The sequence below is a fragment of the Apaloderma vittatum genome, unplaced genomic scaffold, assembly GCF_000703405.1.
Source record: "Apaloderma vittatum isolate BGI_N311 unplaced genomic scaffold, ASM70340v1 scaffold13292, whole genome shotgun sequence".
In the NCBI taxonomy this organism is placed as follows: Eukaryota; Metazoa; Chordata; class Aves; order Trogoniformes; family Trogonidae; genus Apaloderma; species Apaloderma vittatum.
The window spans coordinates 12,382-33,826 of record NW_009703146.1 but is presented as its reverse complement, the minus strand read 5'-3'; the positions used below and the strand labels follow the sequence as shown (position 1 = coordinate 33,826).

General features: G+C 42.8%; 1 protein-coding gene across 1 annotated transcript; it reads right to left on the bottom strand.

Annotated features, from left to right (window-relative positions):
- Positions 1–689: 689 nt before the first annotated feature.
- TMPRSS3 (transmembrane protease, serine 3) lies at positions 690–20,011 on the bottom strand. Its single transcript, XM_009864531.1, has 13 exons — positions 19,994–20,011; positions 18,447–18,591; positions 16,356–16,466; positions 15,359–15,475; positions 13,506–13,629; positions 12,451–12,576; positions 11,688–11,731; positions 10,796–10,961; positions 9,213–9,382; positions 6,711–6,806; positions 5,438–5,580; positions 3,639–3,791; positions 690–710 (listed from the first exon to the last, which is right to left on the bottom strand). Exons 1-13 carry the CDS (start codon positions 20,009–20,011, stop codon positions 690–692), a joined length of 1,434 nt encoding a protein of 477 aa, XP_009862833.1.
- Positions 20,012–21,445: the final 1,434 nt, after the last annotated feature.

Genomic DNA, 21,445 nt, shown 5'->3' with positions numbered 1-21,445 from the left:
GTTCAGCAATCTCAGCTTTTTTCAGCAAAGTTGCAACCTGTGTGTTGCTCATTTCAGAGCTATCTATTGCAAGAGAATACCTAACAATTCAATTTTAGGGACTTTTTCCAAAGTCACATGATAAAAGACTTGAATCCAAAGATTTTTTTCTAGCAAGAGTTGAACACCCTTGCCAAATGCTTGCCAAAGTTGCCAACTCCTTGCTTCCTGCTTGCCTTATGGCTTCAAAGAAAATTGCTGCTTCCTGTGCAACAGAGCATGGACCTTATATATGAATGATTTCAGGAACAAAGTCTTTTTATCATCTGGTTCTTGGAAGGTAATTACTAAAATAATTGCTAGCAACCTGACCTGACATTGCTCTAGTCTTTACTTATGGTGTCTCCAAAACTTTATTGTGATAACATCCCAGGTTATCAGTCTCAGAACTTTTTCTACATGTTAGATTTTTAGCTGACAGTAAATATGCATTCCTGTTATCCATCGTCCAACTCCCTCTTCAATCCAAAAAAGGCTGAATGTGCAACAGTTTTCATTAAGTACAGTTCCCAGTACTGAAAAGAAATGACAAGAAGTAGTCTGTGAAGGTACAAAACTCAGAGCAGGTGCCCCAGAAGACTGTGGTGGGTTCTTCTGTGGGGCTGGAGCATGATGTTGGTTTTCAGAAGCCCAGCACACTGCCACTCTCCTCAGGTCTGCAGTTCTTCTCTCTGGGAAGCAAAACCAGTTATGCATCTATTCAGATAGCCATGTTGCCAACTATTGAACTCTAAAAGGCAATGATTTTGTTTTTTCTCTGCTATGTTACAGTCACCAAAGAAACTACAGGGCTACTGGAGCCACTTTGGAAGTTTGAAGCCTTCAGAAAAACACACCACTTGAACAAGAGTTGTGCTCCGATTCCCATTGTGTTCACCATGAACCTGAGAAAATGCCATCACCTTCTCTCAATGCTTTAGCTCACTGTTCCTCAACCTTGCAAGATCTGAGAGAGGTACATAAGGCTCATAAAGAAATATGGTTAAGGGGGTGGAGGAATATATTAGTAGTAGTGGTGCAATAGTTGCTGCATGCAAGGGACACATGCACACGGGGAGCTAAGTGAGTAGGGTTTGAAAGGATTTATTTTGTTTTCTTTTAGTTGTTCCACTGCTAGTTTTTTGGTTTGGTTTTTTTTTCTGGCCAGGGTGGAAACCTTTCATATTTATTCAGATTTAATAGCTGAAACATAATATTCCTCAGACAGTAATATATGTACATCACTGGTACCCTCCTTACTCCTGTAAAATTTTTGCCTCCTCCTTAGTGGCAGAGCTGTTTGAAAGGGAGACAGCAGAATTTCTGTTCATGGTGTTGGAGAAACAACTTACTAAATGACATCAACTAGTTTTCACTGCTTAGTGGAAAGCAATATTTTTTTTTCTTTACACTCACAGGAGAGAACCTTTGGCAAAATGTTTGTATTCTGAAAATTTTACAGATAGATAGAAGTGCTTTATCCAGGTTTCAAAACTGGAACTGGAAGATCAAAAACCACAAATGCCTCTTCTCTGATTATGCCTTGCCCTGAGGGGTGAGCCAATTTCCAGAAAAAAAGCTTTTAAGGACATGCTGATGGCAAAATTCCTTATCTTACACTTTTGCACCTCCTATATCAAAATGGATCTCTTTCCTAACTCCTTAGCTGTAGGAGTTAGTTTTGCTGGAAGAAAGTAAAGAAACTTCTGGAGGGACCAAATGAACCCAATTCCACAGTGAGCAATAGCAGGTAAGAGCAGATGAAAAGACTGACTCCACAAAACAAGATCTGCCAAGTGCAGACCCTGGTCCCATTTTCAAAGGCAGTAGCTTTACTTTATTTTAGTTTGTTTCAGAGTCCATTAAAAAGTGTCCATATTTCTATGCTGCAGCTGAAAATCCTTTCTAAGAGGGTAAATTGCTGAATTAATGTTTACATCTGACAGATGGTATGGTGAAAACTTAGAACATGCTAGCATTTAGCTAAACAAAGATTTAGCTCTACATTTTCCCTTTAATCGCTTCTTTATAACGCAGATCTGTGCTTTCATTGAATATGAACTCTTCTTCTGACATGTCTGGGCTTCTGCATCTGCAGATGAATTACGATAATGTACATATTTGGAAGGAAGAAAGAAAAGTAATATTGGAGATCTTAAAGATTTAGAAATGTTATCCTATCTTCTTTAGCTTTGTTGAGTGACAGATAGGCATGTGATAGTATAAATCTTCACGTGTAATACAGGTTGTGAAAACAGCGTGTGTCACACTGTATACAGACGGGAGGCTGAACTGAAATTACACACATAGCCTTATTTCAGGCATTTCCTTATCTGTGAATGCTCAATATTGGCACTTTGGTTTGAGGAGGAAGCCTCACATATTTCATAAATGAGATGGAGGCAGGAGTGGTTTCATCACATGCCATCACAGTGGCAGAGGCAGCTGTCTGGGCTGGAGACTGTATTGCTGATGCTGAAATAGCATCACTACTATTCATTCATTCATTTATTCTTTCATTCATCCCAGAAAATTGAATGCTGGAATAGCCGTACTGACACCATGGCCTGTGAGGAACAGGCTAGAGCAGGATGGAAGATACACTTTGGTGCTTAGGGTGACTTTGCCATGAAGCTACAAAAATGACAATTAAGGGCCTGTGAGTGATGTGTCTAAGCTCCAACCAGGGCAGAGGAGAATGCTTCACTTGCCTTGCACATACACTATCTAGTGGCACTTGAGCTGTCTTAGTGCACTTTGCCTGACCTCCAGCAGTTGGCCTGGAAGGCCTCAGATATCTCATAGGTCCTCTATCATACCTACTTGAGCTGTTGCAGGGTATCTGAGAGGACTAGCTTCAGATCCTTGTCCTTCTGCAGGGACATCTGTAAGCCAAGCAGGATGCCCTGAGGTCTCTAAAATGGCCCTAAGACACCTCTGCTTAGGCAACAGAACCCTTCCAGGGAGTCCATGTGAAGCACAAGAATTCTTCATGGTCAGCTGACTGAACTCAGCGTCTCTATGGCAGCACTGCAAGGGTGCTGACAGTAGAGGACGTGGTCTCACAAGAATGGGTCACCACCAGGTTAATGGTTTCACCTGATCATCTCAAATCTTTTCCAACCTAAATGATTCTGTGGTTCTGTGAAGGTGGCTGCAGTGTTGCCGCACTTCCTTGCCTCTGTGCTCCGTTTCTTCCATTCAACACAGTCTCCCCTTTTCCCCAATTTCTCTGGCTCACTCAACTTCCACTCCCCAGGTCTTTTCATAGCAACCTCATGACTTCAGGTAAAGTCCCCTAGCATCTCTTCCCTTGCGCTCCATCTCCTGACCTAGCCTTTTCGCATCTTCCTGCTCTGCATATCCAGGACCCCTCCCCAGTCACTCCTATGCTCCTCTCTCTTCTTTACCTCTGCCCCAGTGCTCCCCACATCTCCCTCAGACCCCCACACACTGTCCTGCACACTCTACCTGTGGACCTGTCCCAATCCCCAAACACACCCTTGGGCCACACATGCCCTTACAACAAAACTCATCTGTGAAAAATATGAGCTAAACCCTGTATGACACAGCTGGAGCAAAGACATGACCAGAGATGGAGAGACAGGGCAAAACCAGACCTCCATCTGTTCATGTATCCAGTCCAGGAAGAAGGTGGTTCGGCTGTAGACACCAGGCTTGTTCTTCTCTGCACAACCCACTCCAAAGCTGGTGGTCCCCACCAACTTCCAGATATTCATATCTTCGCATGCCAAAGGGCCCCCACTGTCTCCCTGGAGGACAAAGAATTAAAACAAATGTGAGTGCTCCAGAAAAGGAGGGGAATGTCAATTTGAGGGTGTAGGGGGAGAGACACAGTCCAGTAGTTCAAAGTCTACTCTTGCTGCTATGTTCTTCATCCTGGGAAAAGTGTATGTTACAGTAGAAGATGAAGTTGCTCAGAGAAGTTGTTGTTGCCCCTCCCTGGAGATGTTCAAGGCCAGGAGGAGGAGGCCTTGAGCAGCCTGGTCTAGTTAAGATGCATCCCTGCCCATGGCAGGAATGTTGGATTAGACGATCTCTAAGGTCCCTTCCAAACTAAGCCATCCTATGTTTCTATGAGACTTCTTAGAGATGTATACTAGGCCATGTTTTTCTTTCCCCAGTTAGCAGTACAGTGCAACAGAAGTAATGTTGAAGCCTGTCATTAAACAACATTTAGGTGCTGGAAAGTGTGTCTATCCTGCAGGCAGGGCATTGCTAATCTGCTGTCTGCATTCCCTGGTCTTAGTCTCTCAAAAATCTTGCTTCTCTCAAAAAGCTCCTAGCTGTTGAGCTGAGCAACAACAAGCTTGTACCCCACCTCGTTCCCTGTCTGCTCCTGCATGCAGTTTCTCACGCTGCTTTTCTGGTTCTTCCCAAACACTTTACTAAGCAGATTTGACAAAATGGACTCACATCTAAGTACTGAAAACTCTTAATTTATTTTGCAGGGGAAATTTCCTTCCCTGTGAGCATCAGAGCCCACAAAACAACAGAAGAAAAACCTTGAAATCTGGAAAAAGCAGTTCCCTTTTCCAAGTAAGGCTCATTTTGTTGCTTGGAGACATATGCTGAGCGTGCTGCCTTTGGGCAGCTCTCCCAGGCATAGTGACATGCCTGTGCCGCGTACCTTACTGAGGAATCTGTGCAAACAGGTTCCTAAATGAAGATCCATGAACCTAACACCTTTGCTTTCTCTTCTCCCATGCATAATTGGGACTGAGCAAATCCGGAAATATAAAGTTCCTCGCCAGCACTTGCTCTTCATCCATGACTAATTAGGTGAGTCCATATTAATGTGTATGAGGATGGCACAAAGTGGGCACTGTCAGGACTCTGACAGTGATTTTGAATCATCCTGTATTGTGAAGGATGCTCTGATTCATCTCTGCTACGAACTCTTCTGCCTCAAAGACATTACCAGTCATCTGAGTTACCCAGACACCTGTCCCTTTCTTCCTTCCCCTGCCTCTCTCTACTCTTCCAAAATCACACACTTCTACTTCTCTACTGATGTATACTTCTGCTGCTTTTCACCATGGGGTTTCTACAGCTTGCAGCTCTCCGGAGCTGTTCGTGGTGCAGTGCAGGAGCCACAGCCAGCGAAAAGGAAGGATGGCATCGTGCTGTAGTGCATGCAAGAAATACAAAAATGTCTTAAGTAAATTTGGCTTCAGAAGTAGCAGATATGGTCCAGAGAAGAAATATAAAAAGGGAATTGTAGCTTATGAATGCAACATAGTCATTGTGATAGGTATTCATGGCAAAGAGAGTAAATGGAACAAACCCAAATGTTTGTCCAAGAAAAGCCTGGGAGTGCCTTCTGATAACTTATCACTCATGTTTTTTTCCGTTGCTGCTGTTAATGAGCACAGCTGCAGTTTGGAAACTTTCATACCTGGCATGTGTCTACCCCTCCCTTTAGGAAACCGGCACAAAGCATTGAAGGAGTTATGATCCCACCGTAGACATCCCTGTGATTGCAAATTGCATTAGAAATGAGAGGAACACCCGCATAATTCATGGTGTCAGAGGTATCACCTGTTGAAAAAAAAAAACAAAACAAAGAAAAAATTCTCTATCCTTGAAACTAATCTCTAATTATAAACAGAAAATGCTTTAGTATGTGAAGAATTGAAGGCAAGGGTGAATGAGATACAGTTAAAATGACAACACAGAAATAAGGCAATTAGGTGTCTCATCACTTACAAAATGCAGTAACTAGCAGCTCTACAGAGCTGTGCATTACCACGGCATATAATATAAAGCTGTGCATCTTATGTTTCTATTTCAAACTAAGCAATTAATGATGGTAATGGCAAATGCAAGTTGGACAGTTGTCAGTACTAGTGCCAAAATTTGTTTCAAATTTATCACCTGTTCTATCAGTCAACAAATCATCTGCCAACATTTATTTTATAAATAATTATTTTATTTTACTCAATCTGAATGGATCACTACTACAAATGCAAATATTTGCATACTGTCTATTGTTAATGTATTGCTGACTTCTTATGTATCAAACTTGCTGTTATTTTTTTTCTACCCTCATTACTACCTGTAGGTCAAGTAACATGCTGTTCTTGTTCTCTGAACAATGGGAACACATTAAATAAGATGAATGAAGAATGATAAAAAACAATGACCTAAGAATTCAAGCATTTTCTTATATAAATGATTTAGTATATATTGCTGATTAACATGACCTGTGAGTCATAGTTTAAAAAAAAAAAAGAAAAAAAAAGAATTCCCATTTCTTTGTGACATTATTCACAGATACAATTTCTACATCTACATCTAACTTGCCTGAGAATGGATACGTACTTTCTCTGATAAAATGGATGGACAATTCTCGCATTTTTACTGTGCCTTCTGTGCTTGAAGTTAAAAAGGACACAGCCTGTCCGACTGGGTCTGAGTACAACATTGTGGACAGCGTTACTGTCTACATGTCGCATTCAACCTTTTCACAGAGAGTACCAATCCATCCCTTGAAATAAGTGTTTGTACAGCACTTTTGAACTTCAGGGTGAGCATAAAACTTAGGAATATATCTTCTTTCCCACCCCAGATATTCTAGAAAATTTAATGTTGGGCAATGCTCAAATCCTGTGTTTACTCTATGTGAGAAGGTTCAAGTAGTGAAATCAAAAGTAGACTATTTAAAATACCTCCTTCCACAGTTGCTCCCCATCCTGATACCCAACACATCTTCCCTTCTGGGAATTGTTCACCAAAATTAGGCAGACAAATTGGCTCTATGTGGCCTGTTTATAAATAAAAAATAAAATAATTTACAAAAAAAAAAAGAGAGAGAAGAAAGAATTGCTTTCAGAATTTAGCAAAAAAAATCACATGCCTTAGTAAAACTCGAGGATTTGGCTCACAGTGAACTTGCTATGAACTCCACTCATGCACCACATAAATAGCCTGGAAGTTCTCCAGGTCTTTCATCTTACAGCCAATACCATAGATCTGAAATGATACCTACGTCAGGCCTAATTAATTTCAAGTACAGAGCACCAGAAGGAAGTGTTGGTAGACTAACAAACAGAAAAATGAGCAAACAAGTAATGTGCTGCATATGCAGCCAGCGGGAAGATCAGAGACCCCACGGCATGCTGCTAGGGCAGAGAAACGGCTGTAGCTAACCACGGCACGGCTGTGGGTTTTGTGCAGTGGCACAGGCAAAGAGCCATGTGTGCACATCCCTGAGCTCTTTGGAAAGAGCAACAGGATATCTGGGGTGTTTTTTTGCTTAACACTCATCAGCTAAAAGAGTTTCAGTGCCTCTGAGCTCTGGGGTGCTGAGCACCATGCAGTATAATCAGTATTTGACGCTTGCAGGGAAAAACTGCGACGTGTCAAGATGAGCCAGCACTGAGCAAAGGGAGGGAAGACACAAGGTAGTATGACTGGGCAATCCCCAGTGGTTCAGTTCTCCACAATGCAATGGTCCCAGCTTAAAGCGTCAAGCCCCCAGAGTTGAGCTTCCAAGCCCCTCAGGCAGCCCCCAGCCCTCCTAGGTCATAGCAAGTATGTCACTCAGGTACAGAGCCATTGCTGGTCTTGGCAGGCTCCCAGACTTATTCCTGAGCAGAAGAAAACAGCCCTGGCTGTTCTGCATAAAACAAACAAACAAAAAAATCAAGTCTAATTTTCATTCAAATTGGAAGTTTAAAGTATTTAATTTCAAGAGAATTTATTTAGGAACTGGCAATCTAGATGCATCAGAGAGAGTCAGCTCCCCTGTGCAGAGAGCTCACAGTGATTAGGTGGTATTGGCAGGCGATCATTTAAATTCATGTAGTATTATTATACATTATTTCAATTCACTGTGTCAGTTGTAGGTAGCATCCTGCTGAGAAAAGTAATTTTAATTTAAAAGTATCATTATATTTGAATTGCCCTTTCTTCTCTTTGAAATTTAAGCTTGATTTTTAGCTTTGGGCAATACCGAGTCTTAGTGCACTCACAGAAAGGACATGATAAAAATCTCTGTGACCTACCTCATAAAACGAGGTGGATGTTTATTTTAGATAGGAAAAATATTCAGAAATAATTAAGTTAATGTTTGCCTGTTATTAAATGCCGTCAGTAAGCCAATATCAGAATGGATTGGGAACATTTTTCAGAGACCACATTGTTGCCTGGATATCAAGCACAGAGAAGTTCCTGATGCTGATGACAGGGGATTTCTGCTAGTGTAGTATGAACAGGGATCCCTGCGTTGCCATCATAGCAGCAGACGGGCTGCTTTTACGCTGCACATCCCTCATTGCCTTCAGAGGTGGCGGAGATCCACTTGATTGCTCTGGGTCTTAATTGCTCTGGGTCCAGCATAGAGTGCCAACAGAAATTTCCTTGTCTATGCTAGGAAAGAACCTTCTCACTTTTAACTAAGAAGGTTCGAAGGCACAAATATAGGCTGAATGATGAGTGGGTTGAGAGCAGCACTGCAGAGAAGGACTTGGGGCTATTGGGGGATGAGAAGCTGGACATGACCAGGCCACTTATACTTAGAGAAAGCCAACTGCACCCTGGGCTGCATCAAGAGAAGTGTGGCCAGCAAATCGAAGAAGGTGATTCTGCCCCTCTGCTCTGCTCTGGTAAGACCCCACGTGCAGTGCAGTGTCCAGCTTTGGAGCCCTCAACACAAGAAGGACATGAACCTGCTTGGGCAGGTCCAGAGGAAGGCCACAAAGTTGATCAAGGGGCTGGAGTACCTCCCCTATGAGGACAGGCCGAGAGAGTTGGGGTCGTTGGGCCTGGAGAAGAGAAGGCTCTGGGGAGATTTTAACAGTGGCCTTCCAGTACCTGAAGGGACCTACGGGAAAGATGAGGAGAGACTCTTTATCAGGGAATGGAGGTATGAGACAAGAGGTAATGGTTTCAAAGTATAAGAGAGTAGATTTAGATTAGATATTAAGAAGAATTTTTTTACTGTGATGGTGGTGAGACCCTGGAACATGTTGCCCAGAGAAGTTGTGTACTCCCCTTCTTGTCCAAGGCCAGGCTGGATGGGGCTTTGAGCAACCTGGTCTAGTGGGAGATGTCCCTGTCCATGGCAGGCGGGTTGGAACTAGGTCATCTTTAAGATCCTTTCCAACCCAAAGCATTCTATGATTCTATGATTTTATGAAAGTCAAGTGAAAATTAACAGAAAGAATTACCATTGAGAGCAAGTGGCACTGCCAGTTTCATCAACGCTATATCATTTCCCATCGTCTTGGGTTTATAATTTCGATGGTATATAATTTTTTCCACTGAATATGGGTGAACTTGGGTGTCTTGCTGAGTCACAAAACCAACCTGCACACTCCATGAGCTTGGCAAGTACAGGCTGAAACAAAGAGGTAGAATAGAGTGAAAAAACCTTCATGAAAACTGGCAGGTTTTCAAGTTGTCTCCTGAACTTATGAACCACATAAAACTCTACAAGAAAATAGCTACAGTCTCCTGTACTTGCTTACCTATCTGTTAATATTGGCTATGTTTCCCAGCTAATTTCAAAAACTATAGAAGGGGTGACTAGTCTTAGTAACACACTGGATACCTGGTATATCATCTGTGCAGCTTTCTACAATCATATGAGAGTTTTCGATGGGCCTTGTGGTCTGTCCTGTTGTGCGACGCCACAGCAGTCACTGCTGCTGCCTGGCATAGCTGCACTTGTGGCATTTTCAAGGGAGTGGCTCTCCTTGGAAGGTGCCTCTGCTCCCAGTTTATGAGCTGTCACATCTTCCAAGCTGCAGCACACCAGCAGCTCCTTTTCTCTCGGCTTCTCCCCACCAGACTAGCTCAAGGGATGTGGGTTGTGTTGCCAGCTCCCATCCCCTTCAGCTTTTGAACACCCCACAACAGTTGGGTTGTGGGGGACAGAGTTAAGGACAAAAGTCCTAAAATACATAATTCCTAAGTAGTTCATGGCAACATAAGCTCTAAATAGGATCTACAAGTGGGATTTTTCTGTCCTGTCTCTTATCCTTACTGGGTATAAAATCATCCTGCAGGACTTGCTCGGAAGCCCTGAAAGTGGTCAGACAAATCTCACTTTAGCTGCCTGAATGTCTTTAGTGAAAGTGGTCTGGAGTTTGTAAGAAAGAAGAGCTCTCCTGTCCTTCTAACCACAAACAAGACTGTAAAACCAAACAACTCATTTTAAATAAGAAAGAGGGCTATGTTTATAATTACATGCCCCCCAAAAAAGGAGTCTAAATAACTGTTTAGCATCTATTTATAACTCAAAGACTACTTTGAAGAGCATAAAAAAGAACATGGAGTATATGGTAAAGTGCACTAAGCACAGTACAACTCACTAACTACCACTGATTGATCCTGTCAACTTGAAAAGAGTCATGTAATTTATTTTGGAATTTCAGAGCATCCAAGTACAAATTCCTCCTGAGCTGATGTACAGAACTTGTAAATCAGGTTACCTTAGATCTAACACTTAGATGTTGTTTTAAGCTGATTCCCCAGGAAGCTGGGGGTGCCCAGAATATCTGTAATCTGAGGCCCCTGATTTGGACCACTTCTTGGAGAGGCTTTTTCTCAGTAAAGTCTCGCACTAGTGCAAGAAGAGAGAGCGAAGGCTTAAATGTTACAGAACAAGACCATGAAATGAGGATAACCCAATCTGTGCTGCAGTTTATTTTTAAGAAAAAGCATGGTGCATTAACCCTTCCCTGCAGTAGTCCCACACGCAGACCCACTGTAACTGGGACACACGGAGCAAGATGATTCAGGGACTTACTCGTAGACACAGTGAGCAGCTGTGATGATCCAGCGTGAGGTGATGATGGACCCTCCACAGAGGTGGTGCCCTTGGAACTGCAGGCTGACCTGCCAGGGCCACTGGCGGGGGGAGGATGTGTTGCCGCCCACGATCCGTGGCCCGTAGCTGGCCCGCGTCCCGCATGCTGCCAGAAAGCAAAGGTTACAGAGGAAACCCATGCGTGTTTTTTGTCACCTTCAGCCCCTCTACTCCCAGCCTTGCTAGAGGCTGGGAGATCTCCACAGCAGGACCAACCCCATCCCCGTGGCCTACATCTCAGGCTGTGGTTGCCACAGAGGTTTCTCCTCCTCCCTCCCATCCCTGTGGCATCCTGCGAGGTGCTGCTATGGGGGCTGTGGGGCTCACATCTTCTGCCCTGCAGGCACAGCGGTCAGCTGAGCTGTAAAATCCAGTGTTCTGCCCTCCTTAAATGCATAGGGTCCCAGAGGCCCACACAGTCAGGCTGAAGCATCTCCCCTCCCCTGGTGGTTATTTTGCTGCTGTTTCTTGACTTTTCATGTCCCAATCTGAAAACGAGCTGACATGGAGACGTGTGGGGATGAAAGTTCAAATGTTAAGACGGACTTTCCCTTTCACTACTGAGATGTAAAAGAGTTGGAATTACAGTATCAGGCCATGGACTCCACTCACAATCCTTAAACATCTACTTCCTACAGTGATTCCCATCAAAACACTCCTGCTGCCTGATGCTCCCAATCTACACTCCCAGCCTACTCTTATTTTCCAAAATTCTTTTAAATTTTATAGAAGTAGTATAATTTATTATTTACATGATTCCTCCCAACTCTTGCCATGCAGTGGATGAAGAAGGAAAATTTCTGATTTTATTTTCACTTTTCCTGATTCTTACCCAAGCATTTTAAGATGATCACACTGCCAGAAGTGCATTCCTCTCTAAGATGAAAAGACAGTGCAGTATTAGTTCCAATACACAAATGCTGTGGGCTTTTTTTCAATATTGTGTGATCCTCCTATATGGCTATGTGCACATAAATCTACCAAACTCATACCTTGAAAGATGTACAAAGTCATATGCTCATTCAATCTACTTAGGGCATTTAGCTGAAACACTTTAAGTTAGATGCTTAGACACCTTCGGGAGCCTACAGCCCATATGCTGCCCTGCTGAAGAGTAAGTTCACTCTTCCAGGAGGGAACGCCCTTCAGAAATTTTCAACATGTGAGCAGTAGTCTCCTTGGATCCATATCTTGCTTCTCAGTGAAAGGTAACTAAGAAAACCAAGCAATTATCGGAAGCAAGAAATAGACCATAAAGAGTTCATAAGCCCACTGGGAAATATCTAGGGATCTGTAGACTGAAACAGAGTGCTTCACAATGGAAAAAAGATAAGTGCCTGGTGTCTATCCACTTGCAAAATAGGGATCATGGGACAAATAGGCTTTCAAATAGCTCATTTTAAAGCCATTGTTGAGTTTAGTGGGCCTTAATTCATATTCCAGGAAGAATGCTAGCGAACCCTCATCAATGACGCATAACACCAGCCACCTGAAGTACTACATGACTTTAAAAATAGGTAACAATCTTAAAGTGTTAGTGATTCTCCCTCTGTTGACTGTTTTATTTCTGTCAGGATGAGCAAGCTGAGGCATACCTCAGGTTTGTTGCATTGTGCAGAGGTGTCCCTTGGTCAGCTGATAACCAGCGGCTGAGGGATACGAAATGTCTTTGAAACTGTTTTTCAACTGCAGCCACGGGAAGGTAACCTGAACTCACATAACTGCAAATAAACCATAAACATAGCTTCTTCAAACAGCATTTCAGTAATTTGTTTAAATAATCCATCGGTTCTGGTAATGAAAACCCAGTGTAGCAACCACAATAATCAGATTCTGACACTTGATAAAGCAATACTAGCCTCCTCAAGAAACACTTCTTGTAACATGCACAAATTTTTGCCATAAGCATGTGTGGAAGTCACACATACTGAGAGGCGTTTAACTGGCAGAGAAAGTAAATTTTAATTCTAATAATGCATTTATTGTAGCTGATTGGCACATTTCCTGAAGTACTAACAAGCTCATTGTCTCCTTTTTCTAGAGTTATGTTTTGCAGCAGGAAGAAATCAGAATGACATCACTGTCAGCAATAACAGAGTATCATTGCAAGTTATAACTTCAAACTCTTTCTCTACTGTGTGAAATTTTGTAAAAGAAATGGTGCTTTCTCAGGGATGGGAGCAATTCAGTAAGAACTGCCTTGCCAGATTCCTCTCTAATTGTGAGATGGATCTTAATTCCTAACAGATCTCATGACATGAATTATACATACAATTTTCCTGCAGAAGAAAAAAAAGAAATTGAAAATGCTCATATGTATTTTAGTGTCTTTATGAAAAGATGTAAGCTACCAGAGAGACAAGCAGAATTTAGGCACCTGCACCCCATAGGGGAGATTTAACAAAACTGTTGTATTTAGCCAACATCCAGGATTTACAGCAGTTATAAATGGTACCTACAGTGCACAAGTATTTAGGGCTATTTCCCACATCATCCCAAGCCTCCTCAACCATATCATTCACGAAGGTGGATTGTTAAGTCATTTTTTTCTCTTAAGGTACAGACTAATACAAGGTTTCGTTACAAAGAGTGAAAACCTCAGGATTTGTTCAAAATGTCCAATAAAGTTTCTTCTATTTTGTGTTCATACCTTGAGAAACCCAGGTGTTTGCAGGTAGTATTTCCATACTCTGCTTTCCAGTCGTCAGAGCAGACCGTTCGCCAGGATCCAGAGGTGAACACTTGCAGCACTGCTTTCTTGCCACTCAACCTGACTTTGAGATTCAGAAGAAAAGTCTGAGTTGTGAAGAAGAACCACTGGGAACACAACAGATACATCACAGTGTCGATGCACCACTGCGGCATCCACATTTCTTGGCTCACTGGGTATTTACTAGTTGTCTTTTAATCACTTGGATCCTTCGACAGAATTTTTATGTGCCTATCTTTTCCTCCCTTAAGGAAGGAACCAAGATACACTGAGATAGCACAGCCCTGAGAAAAAAGTCTGTGCTCATGGGAACGGACAAGGGATGCTAACTTTAATACAGGTGGAGAAGGCTGCCTTGTCCTCCAGTGAGACTAAGCAAGTCTTGCTGATTGCAGTGAGTTGGAGCTGCAGGTGCTTGGCACCAAGGCAAACTATGATCAAGTGATGAAATGTGGTTGGCCCCTCCTGCACTGCACAACGCAGGCAGAGAAGTGGATGCACTTACACGCAGCCACCCCTGGGCTCCTGTGGACTTTCCTACCTGCTTCTCTCTGCCAAAATGGGGAGAGTGTGTCTAGGCTGATAAGCACGTAAAGGCTGGGGAGAGGAGAGATGCACCAGCCTGGCTCTGCTGAGCACAGCCCTTCCCCACAGGCCGCTCTTCATCCCAGCCCAGCTGCAGGGCTGAGCTGCTCTGCTACAAGCTGTGCTGCCTCCGACCAGGGGACTGACAGGGAAACGCTGCAGGAGGCCCAGGTACAGAGCTGTCACCCACTGTCCCTTTGTCCTGCATGTCACCATGTCATCCTGCACCCAGCACCATGGAGCCCCAGATGAGCAGGAGGCACCTGGACCTGAGAAAGGGTGTGTCTACATGGTCTTCCCAGGGAGAAGGGAGACCATGTACATGGTCACTGCTAGGCAAGGGGTTCCCACAGGAACAGCATGGCAAAGGCAGACAAGGAAAGTAGATATATTGCCCATGTGCTCCACAGAAACCTGAAGTGTCCCTAGAGAACACATGCCAAAAGCTGAAAGCGTTATGCGGGGTTAGCGGGGCCTCAAATCTCGCAGCTCTTGCCATTCCCCATACTGCACAGACAGAAAGTTGTGCTGCCTCCTTACCGGTAGGTACAGGAGTCAAAATTACAAGTATACTGATCTAAAAATCAGTTATTCTGTTAACTAATACTAGAGATCTTTCCTTCCAGTGGCTGCAAAAATCACAGTCATCTTCCATAGCACAGGACAGGGAGGGGCCATTGAAAATGGCCCTGTGATGCCTGAAACCATTACAGAGAGAAACTCAGACATAGGGACACACATTTCACACACAAAGCAATATTCAATGCACAAAAGGTAGTGCAGGTATTTCCTGTCCCCACGTCCCTTAAAATAATAATGGGCTTTTGCAATCTTCAAAACCAACACTGTCCAGCTGTGTGCCAGTAAACGCAGAGAATGCTGTATATACATACCCTGATGCAGTGATGGTATACTTTACAGGCAGAAGAAATGCTAACAGTCAAAAAGCATCTAGACTTCTACTGGGGAAACATGCCCAATGTGGCAGCAGAAATATTCAGCATCATCACATTTATTGTGAGAGAAGGCTGATTTCTCATAAACTGTATATCAATACCTCAGAGAGATTGTTCCTCTGAAGTGGTGATTTAGGTAGTCTATCGGTCTCTTTCTTGTCTTACTCAAGCTCTTTACAACATGCATTTCTTGATAACGTGCCAGATGCTACAGGAGGAGGTAGGAGGGATTTACAATCAAATTTAAATTACCACATCCGTACTCATCCTCCCCTTCTTTACAGTTGAAGACACCATTGCACCTGGCTGATTTCGGGATACACTTAAAGGATGATCGGCAGCGAAACTTCCCAATGCAGTTGTATTGGACTAACAAGAATGAAAGAAAACAGGGTGGTGAAAACACACTTGGATATTAATTTCACACTTCTGACTTCCATACCTGGCCATATTTCTGTCTTGCTAAGGAAAAGACAATTCCCGTACTCTAGGAACTTTTGAAATACAACCTGGAGGTTGCTACATGGTGCTGTTAAACTCATCCATTAGTAATGACTTGTAGGATGAGTCAGCCTTGCTCCCTGTGCTGACTCCTTCCCACCACCCTCTACCCAGTTTATATTTCACTCCACGACGAGTTTCTGCCTGATGCCTCAGCCCCCCAGCAGCACAGCAAGGAGACCCTTGCAAAATATGGCCAGTATACTCTTTTGCTGAGGGGATGCCTCAACCTCCTGCAGGCTTATCCCTGTTGCAGGTGTGAAGGCACTGCTCCAGCATCAACATATTTGGCAAGTCACACTTTCCAGTCACAGCTAAACTCATTCTGCACTTTCTTTTCCTTTGTAGGAGTTGTCTGTGATAGGGGAAAGTTCTTTAATTCTTTAAAAATAAACACAGAGAAGTGTATTACAGGATAACAATATGCTACGTGCTACCTGAAGCCTCCCCCAGCTGCTAAAGTCTTAGTTCACCACCCAAGAGGAATCAGTGAAGTTTTAATAGAGAAAGGTTTTCCTGGGGCTGCGGGTTCCCAGCATTGTAAAGATTACACTAAATCTCTTATGAGTGCCAGTTCTATTTTATCCCTATGTGTAAATAAAATTTAAAGCCATCACAGCAACAAGATTTTTTACTTCAGCAAACAATCCACAGTAGCAGTTTAATTCCGTTCTAAGTAAAAGGCTCATGAAAAATTAAGCATTTGAATAGTTAAGTGAGAACTTAATGAATAACTAATTGTACTCACCACCCAGGCCAATGGCAACTGCTAGGATTACTGCAAGGAATAAACCGCAGATATATGGAAAGTATTTTAGGGAGATAAAAACATGGCACATTGAAGGTGGTTCGATATCTCCTAGAAACCAAACAGAGATAACAGCTTCAGTGAGGTTAAACCAGTTTGAGTTTTCAGTGACGAAAACCTATCTAACATCAAACTAAATGGCAGCAATAACCTCTACCTATACTTCATGAGCTCATCTGACCTCGAGGGATTTGGAACCGCCAGCTGAGGGTCTGACAAGGTTCCAAGTGCTTTGGGGCTGTCTGGTGCTCTCAGACACCCCTTTAGCATTTGCCTCATGAGGAGTCTGAATCATTCCCTTACAGAGCACCTGTCCAAGCCTCAATGCAATCGAGAATATGTGCTCTAAATTTTTGGTTTTATGGGCTACATCGCACTGTGAGCTTTAGAAGTGCAGGAGTATCTAACTGTCCTGAAATTGTGAGTCCTGTAATAAAAATTATATTCAGACCTAGATGGTTTGTGTAATCAAATCTGTGTGCAGGGTACAGGCATACTCTCTGAAGATTTCAGAAAGCTCAAGAGGACTAACAGATTCTCTCAGTGAAAGTAGAAAAGAGCAAACTAGTTTCAGTCTCTTCTTTCTGACCATTCCCGTCCGTGATGTCTCCTTACTCTTGCTGGTACCAAGCCCATGGTTCCAGTATTCCCTCCAGCCATAGACTTAGCTGGATACTTCTCTGAGCACTGTCTGGGACAACAGAAATCCTGGGATGAAGCCGGAGGCCACAAAGTTCCACCTCATGTGCTACGGAGCGAAGTTGCAGGCCTGATGTCTTCCTCCAGAGTTGGGGTAAGAGGGGCATGAAAACAAGTAAGGGGAACCTAAAGATTCACATAGGAGCAAGGATATTGGAAAAAGTCAGGGTTGCTAGTAAAAAGGTGTTCAAGACAAGAAGGAGGAAAGTCACTGGTCCTTTCAGACTTGGAAGCAAGGTTAACTCAAAATTACAGAAAGCTAAATTTGCAACAACAGGACCCCTGAACTAGTCTTGAAAAATGTGGGAAAAGGTGATCTGTTCAAAGTTTTGCTATAGAACAAGGAGAGAACCGAGCAACAGTGCAAGGCTGAGTTTTGAGTTTTCAAAGAAAAAAGATGCATCTAAGTTTAAAATACATCAGTAGTAATTCCTAAATACATTTCATGATCTGCGCCAGCCCTGCTCACCAGCCACCTGACCATAGCTGACCTCAACATAGTGGTATTGTCGGTTCGGAAGACCACAGCAAATTCCACTGAAAATAATGAATGGTTCACTTGTTTCAAATGTATGCTGATATACAAACGGCAAACTATGGGAAAATAGCATACACATCTCAGTCATGGGTACACACAGGAATGGGCAGAAATTTGTCTTTGATTTTAGTTCATGCAGCTCTTCACCCCCTTATGCTTCAAGCTTTGAATCTGAGATTAGCAGACACTTAGAACCAGTCTGTGATGAGGGCTGTCTCCCAGTGCCTATAGACACACAATTATATCCTAGCCTACACAGACTAACTTGCAGCAGCAGCTGAGTAACTGGTTTTGAAAATGAAGTTGGTATCTAGTGTGTGAAAAATCTTAGGTAGATGTCATAGCTAATGGACTAAAAAAATTAAATTGCTTTACCTTCACCCTTGATACTCAGCCTGCCTCTGTGGAACTTAATGTTTATTTTCAAAATGGAATCTATGAAGGGCATGCTATTACTTCAAGGGCACTGTATTGTATATCTAGTTTTTTAATAGACCACTTTCCAGACAGGTAAAATTTCAAGTAAGATGTTCAGAAATGTGTCTGAAAAAGTATGGGTAAATATTTGCTGTGTGGTTGAAGTGTATGAATAATCTGACTGCAAAAAATGCTTGCATATGCAAGCCGACACAAGATGTCATCACCTCTCAATATGCTGGCAAACCTCGCAGCTGGGGGAGTGAGGTTATGTTTCTTCTTCCTCTGACTGAGTGGGCAAGCATAGTTTTGCAAGGCTGAAGATCTACATTAGCCATTTAGACTATAAAGGTCAAAAAGCTGTGCAGCATCCCTACCAGATCCATCTGCACTGGGGTCCACTTTTGCTTGTGGTATGAAGAAGAATCTTTTGAAGGAAAACTGAACTTCTGGTACTGGTGGTTCATCTTCTGTAACAGAGATGATTTCAAGACTTGCAGTAGTGGGATTTGTCTCTTGCACCTGACTCAACAAGAGCAAAATTAAAAAAATATATATATAATCACCTTGTGAAATGTTATCATAGAATCAGTTTAGGTTGGAAGGGATATTTAAAGGTCATGTAGTCCAACCCCCTGCAGTGATCAGAGACATCTTCAACTAGACTAGGTTGCTCAGAGACCTGTCCAACCTGACTTTGAATGTTTCCAGAGATGGGGCTTCTACCACCTCTTTGGGCAACCTGTTCTAACGTTTCCCCATTGTAAAAAATTTCCTTCCTGTATCTAGTCTAAATATACCTTCTTTTACTTTAAAACCACTGCCTCTTATCCTATTGCAACAGACCCTGCTAAAAATATTGTCCCCAGCTTTTCTGTAGGCCCCCTGTAAGTACTGAAAGGCCACAATAAGGTCTCCCTGAAGCCTTCTCTTCTCCAGGATGAACAACCCCAATTTTCTCAGCTTTTAATTCACACGAGAAGTACTCCAGCCCTCTGATCATACTTGTGGACCTCCTCTGGGCCTGCCCCAACAGGTTCATGTCCTTCTTGTGCTGAGGACTCCAAAGCTGGACATAGTACATTAAGTTACATACTTACTGTTCATAAAAGGAGCTATTACAATTAAATTATGAGAAAACCACTGAAAGTAATTTTGACTCAAATTTGTCTAAGCACTATAGCTGCTTTTAATAACTCGCACTGGGTGAATCCACTCCCTGCTCTTTAATTGCAATAGGAAACAAGAGAAAGACTAAAAAGCGTACGACACCTGCACAACACCTGAGAGGATCCTCAAACAAGGGGCCCATTGAATTTTACTCCAGAAAACCTTCGATCACTGTCTACACAGTGGAAAACAATTAATACAAGCTACAGGGTAAATAGATTTCAAACGCTTATTTCTGACTCTTATTCTGCACACTGTCACTGGCAAAAGGAACAAGATTTTTGAGTTCACAGTGGTGTGAAATAGGTCCAGATTTGTTAAAGACAGTGGAGCTGCTAAGCTGCAAAAGCAGCATGTTTGCAGTCAGTCCCAGCAAATGCTTGCAATGACACATTTTAGGCAAAAAACACATGTTTTGTCTGTGACCCTCTGTCTTTAAATCATCAGGAATATCCTTTCACCTTTCAACAGACAACTGCAATAAGGTTCCTACTCTTTCATTTGATAAAATTTCATGTACACTTCAATGAACAGAAATTAAATTTTGTATAGAATCTGATAGTTTGAAGTCAGAGAAAAGGATAGCTTGCTGTGCATGAGTTTTAAATATATATATGTAAAAAAAGCCTTCTAACTGGTGTGTAAAGTGTCCATTAGGAAACAAAACAGCATTGTGAGGTATAATACATGAAAGCTAAATGCTGATGTGCCGTTTATTTAGAGGATATCACATGCTCCCAAAGCTCCCACTCACCTCTTCCTGAGAAGTCATAGTTAAAAGCAAAACCGTTTTCTTTCTTCATTATCAAAAGAAACCCAAAGGAAAGTCTGAGGTTGGTAAGCCAGTCTGCTCTGGAAAGGTTTTTCACCGAGCCACCCGTTCAGTCGGCTGTTGCATACGGCGTTATGGCAGCCGCCCGTGTAATTCAACCTGGCGAGGGGTATCGGGTTGCCCTGGATGGCATAGCTACGGAAAGGGGAAGGTAAAAATTCAACACACTTCTTAATTAGCCTAAGAATAGCAGGTAGCACTGTAGTATTTGCAAACCTTCCTGCAGCCCCGCACCACAAACCTTTCCACAGCCCCGCACCACAAACTGCACAGGCTCACGCTTGCTCGGTTTTTTGACAAAAAGCCATGCAGTTGAGGAGTCTGCTGAGAGCTGTAGGTGGCAGAAGGCAGAAGACCTCTGTGTTTTCCATCTCTTCAGCACACAAGGTCCATAAGCTCACCTTGCTCTTCCTTCACCTGGTTTAGCCTTTGCTAAACCAGATTTAGCTTTTGCTTGCAGCAAAGAGCACAGTTAAAGAAGGTGTGGAAAAAGACCCATGCCTTAGTCATTGATAACTTTTATAACTAAGTATTATACAAGATTTTGGAAATACTTCACAAGCAGCATCTCATCCTTCTAAATTATCAACTTGTTTGTACTCTGGGATTTAGAAAATTAAGATGCATGCTCAGCTTCATAAAATGCTCAAGAGTAGTAATAATTTGGCTTGGTTTTTCTTCCTAAGAAAAGAGATTCATGACAGAGAGGAGGGGGGAGGGAAGAAGTAGGAGGAGAAATGAAATAAAAAGCCATGTGTAAGTTAAACAAGGTTGAGAGGCCATGGCAGAAATTAATGTTTTCCATGACAAAACCCACTTCCCTGGAAAATGCTTGTGATGAGGGAAGATGTTTGGTTCCTTTGTTGTGCACAGTGTAAACTGGAACTTCCAAAGAAGAGGATGGAACATCACAATCCTATTAACTGCTCATATCTGGGCCGTGACATCAAGAGTTCTTCATCATCTCTCACACTGCTCTTTCAGCAGCCTTCCCTTGAAATGGGAAACACAGGGGGACAAATTTATTTATTTATTTTAGAAAAAAAAAGCAGATAAAGATATATAATGAAATCTGCACTTCTTGAGCGCTTGAGCTGCTCACAGTGCTCTGACACAATCCCCACCAAGTTTCTTAGACAAATGGTGTGAGAAGACTTCCAAACGGGCCAGGTGCCCCACTGGGAACTTCAGCCACGAGGGGAAAGTAAGAGCTCAGTTCAAGAGACCAGCAGCTCAGGTGACTCTTTCAGCCCAGAGAGCGAGATGTCCTATCCTGCTCCAATTCTTGCCTTAGGGTATGATTTCTAGATGGGGCATTGGATTTGATACCACGCAGTTGGCTGGCTCATCATCTTTTGATGAGAAGACCAGAGC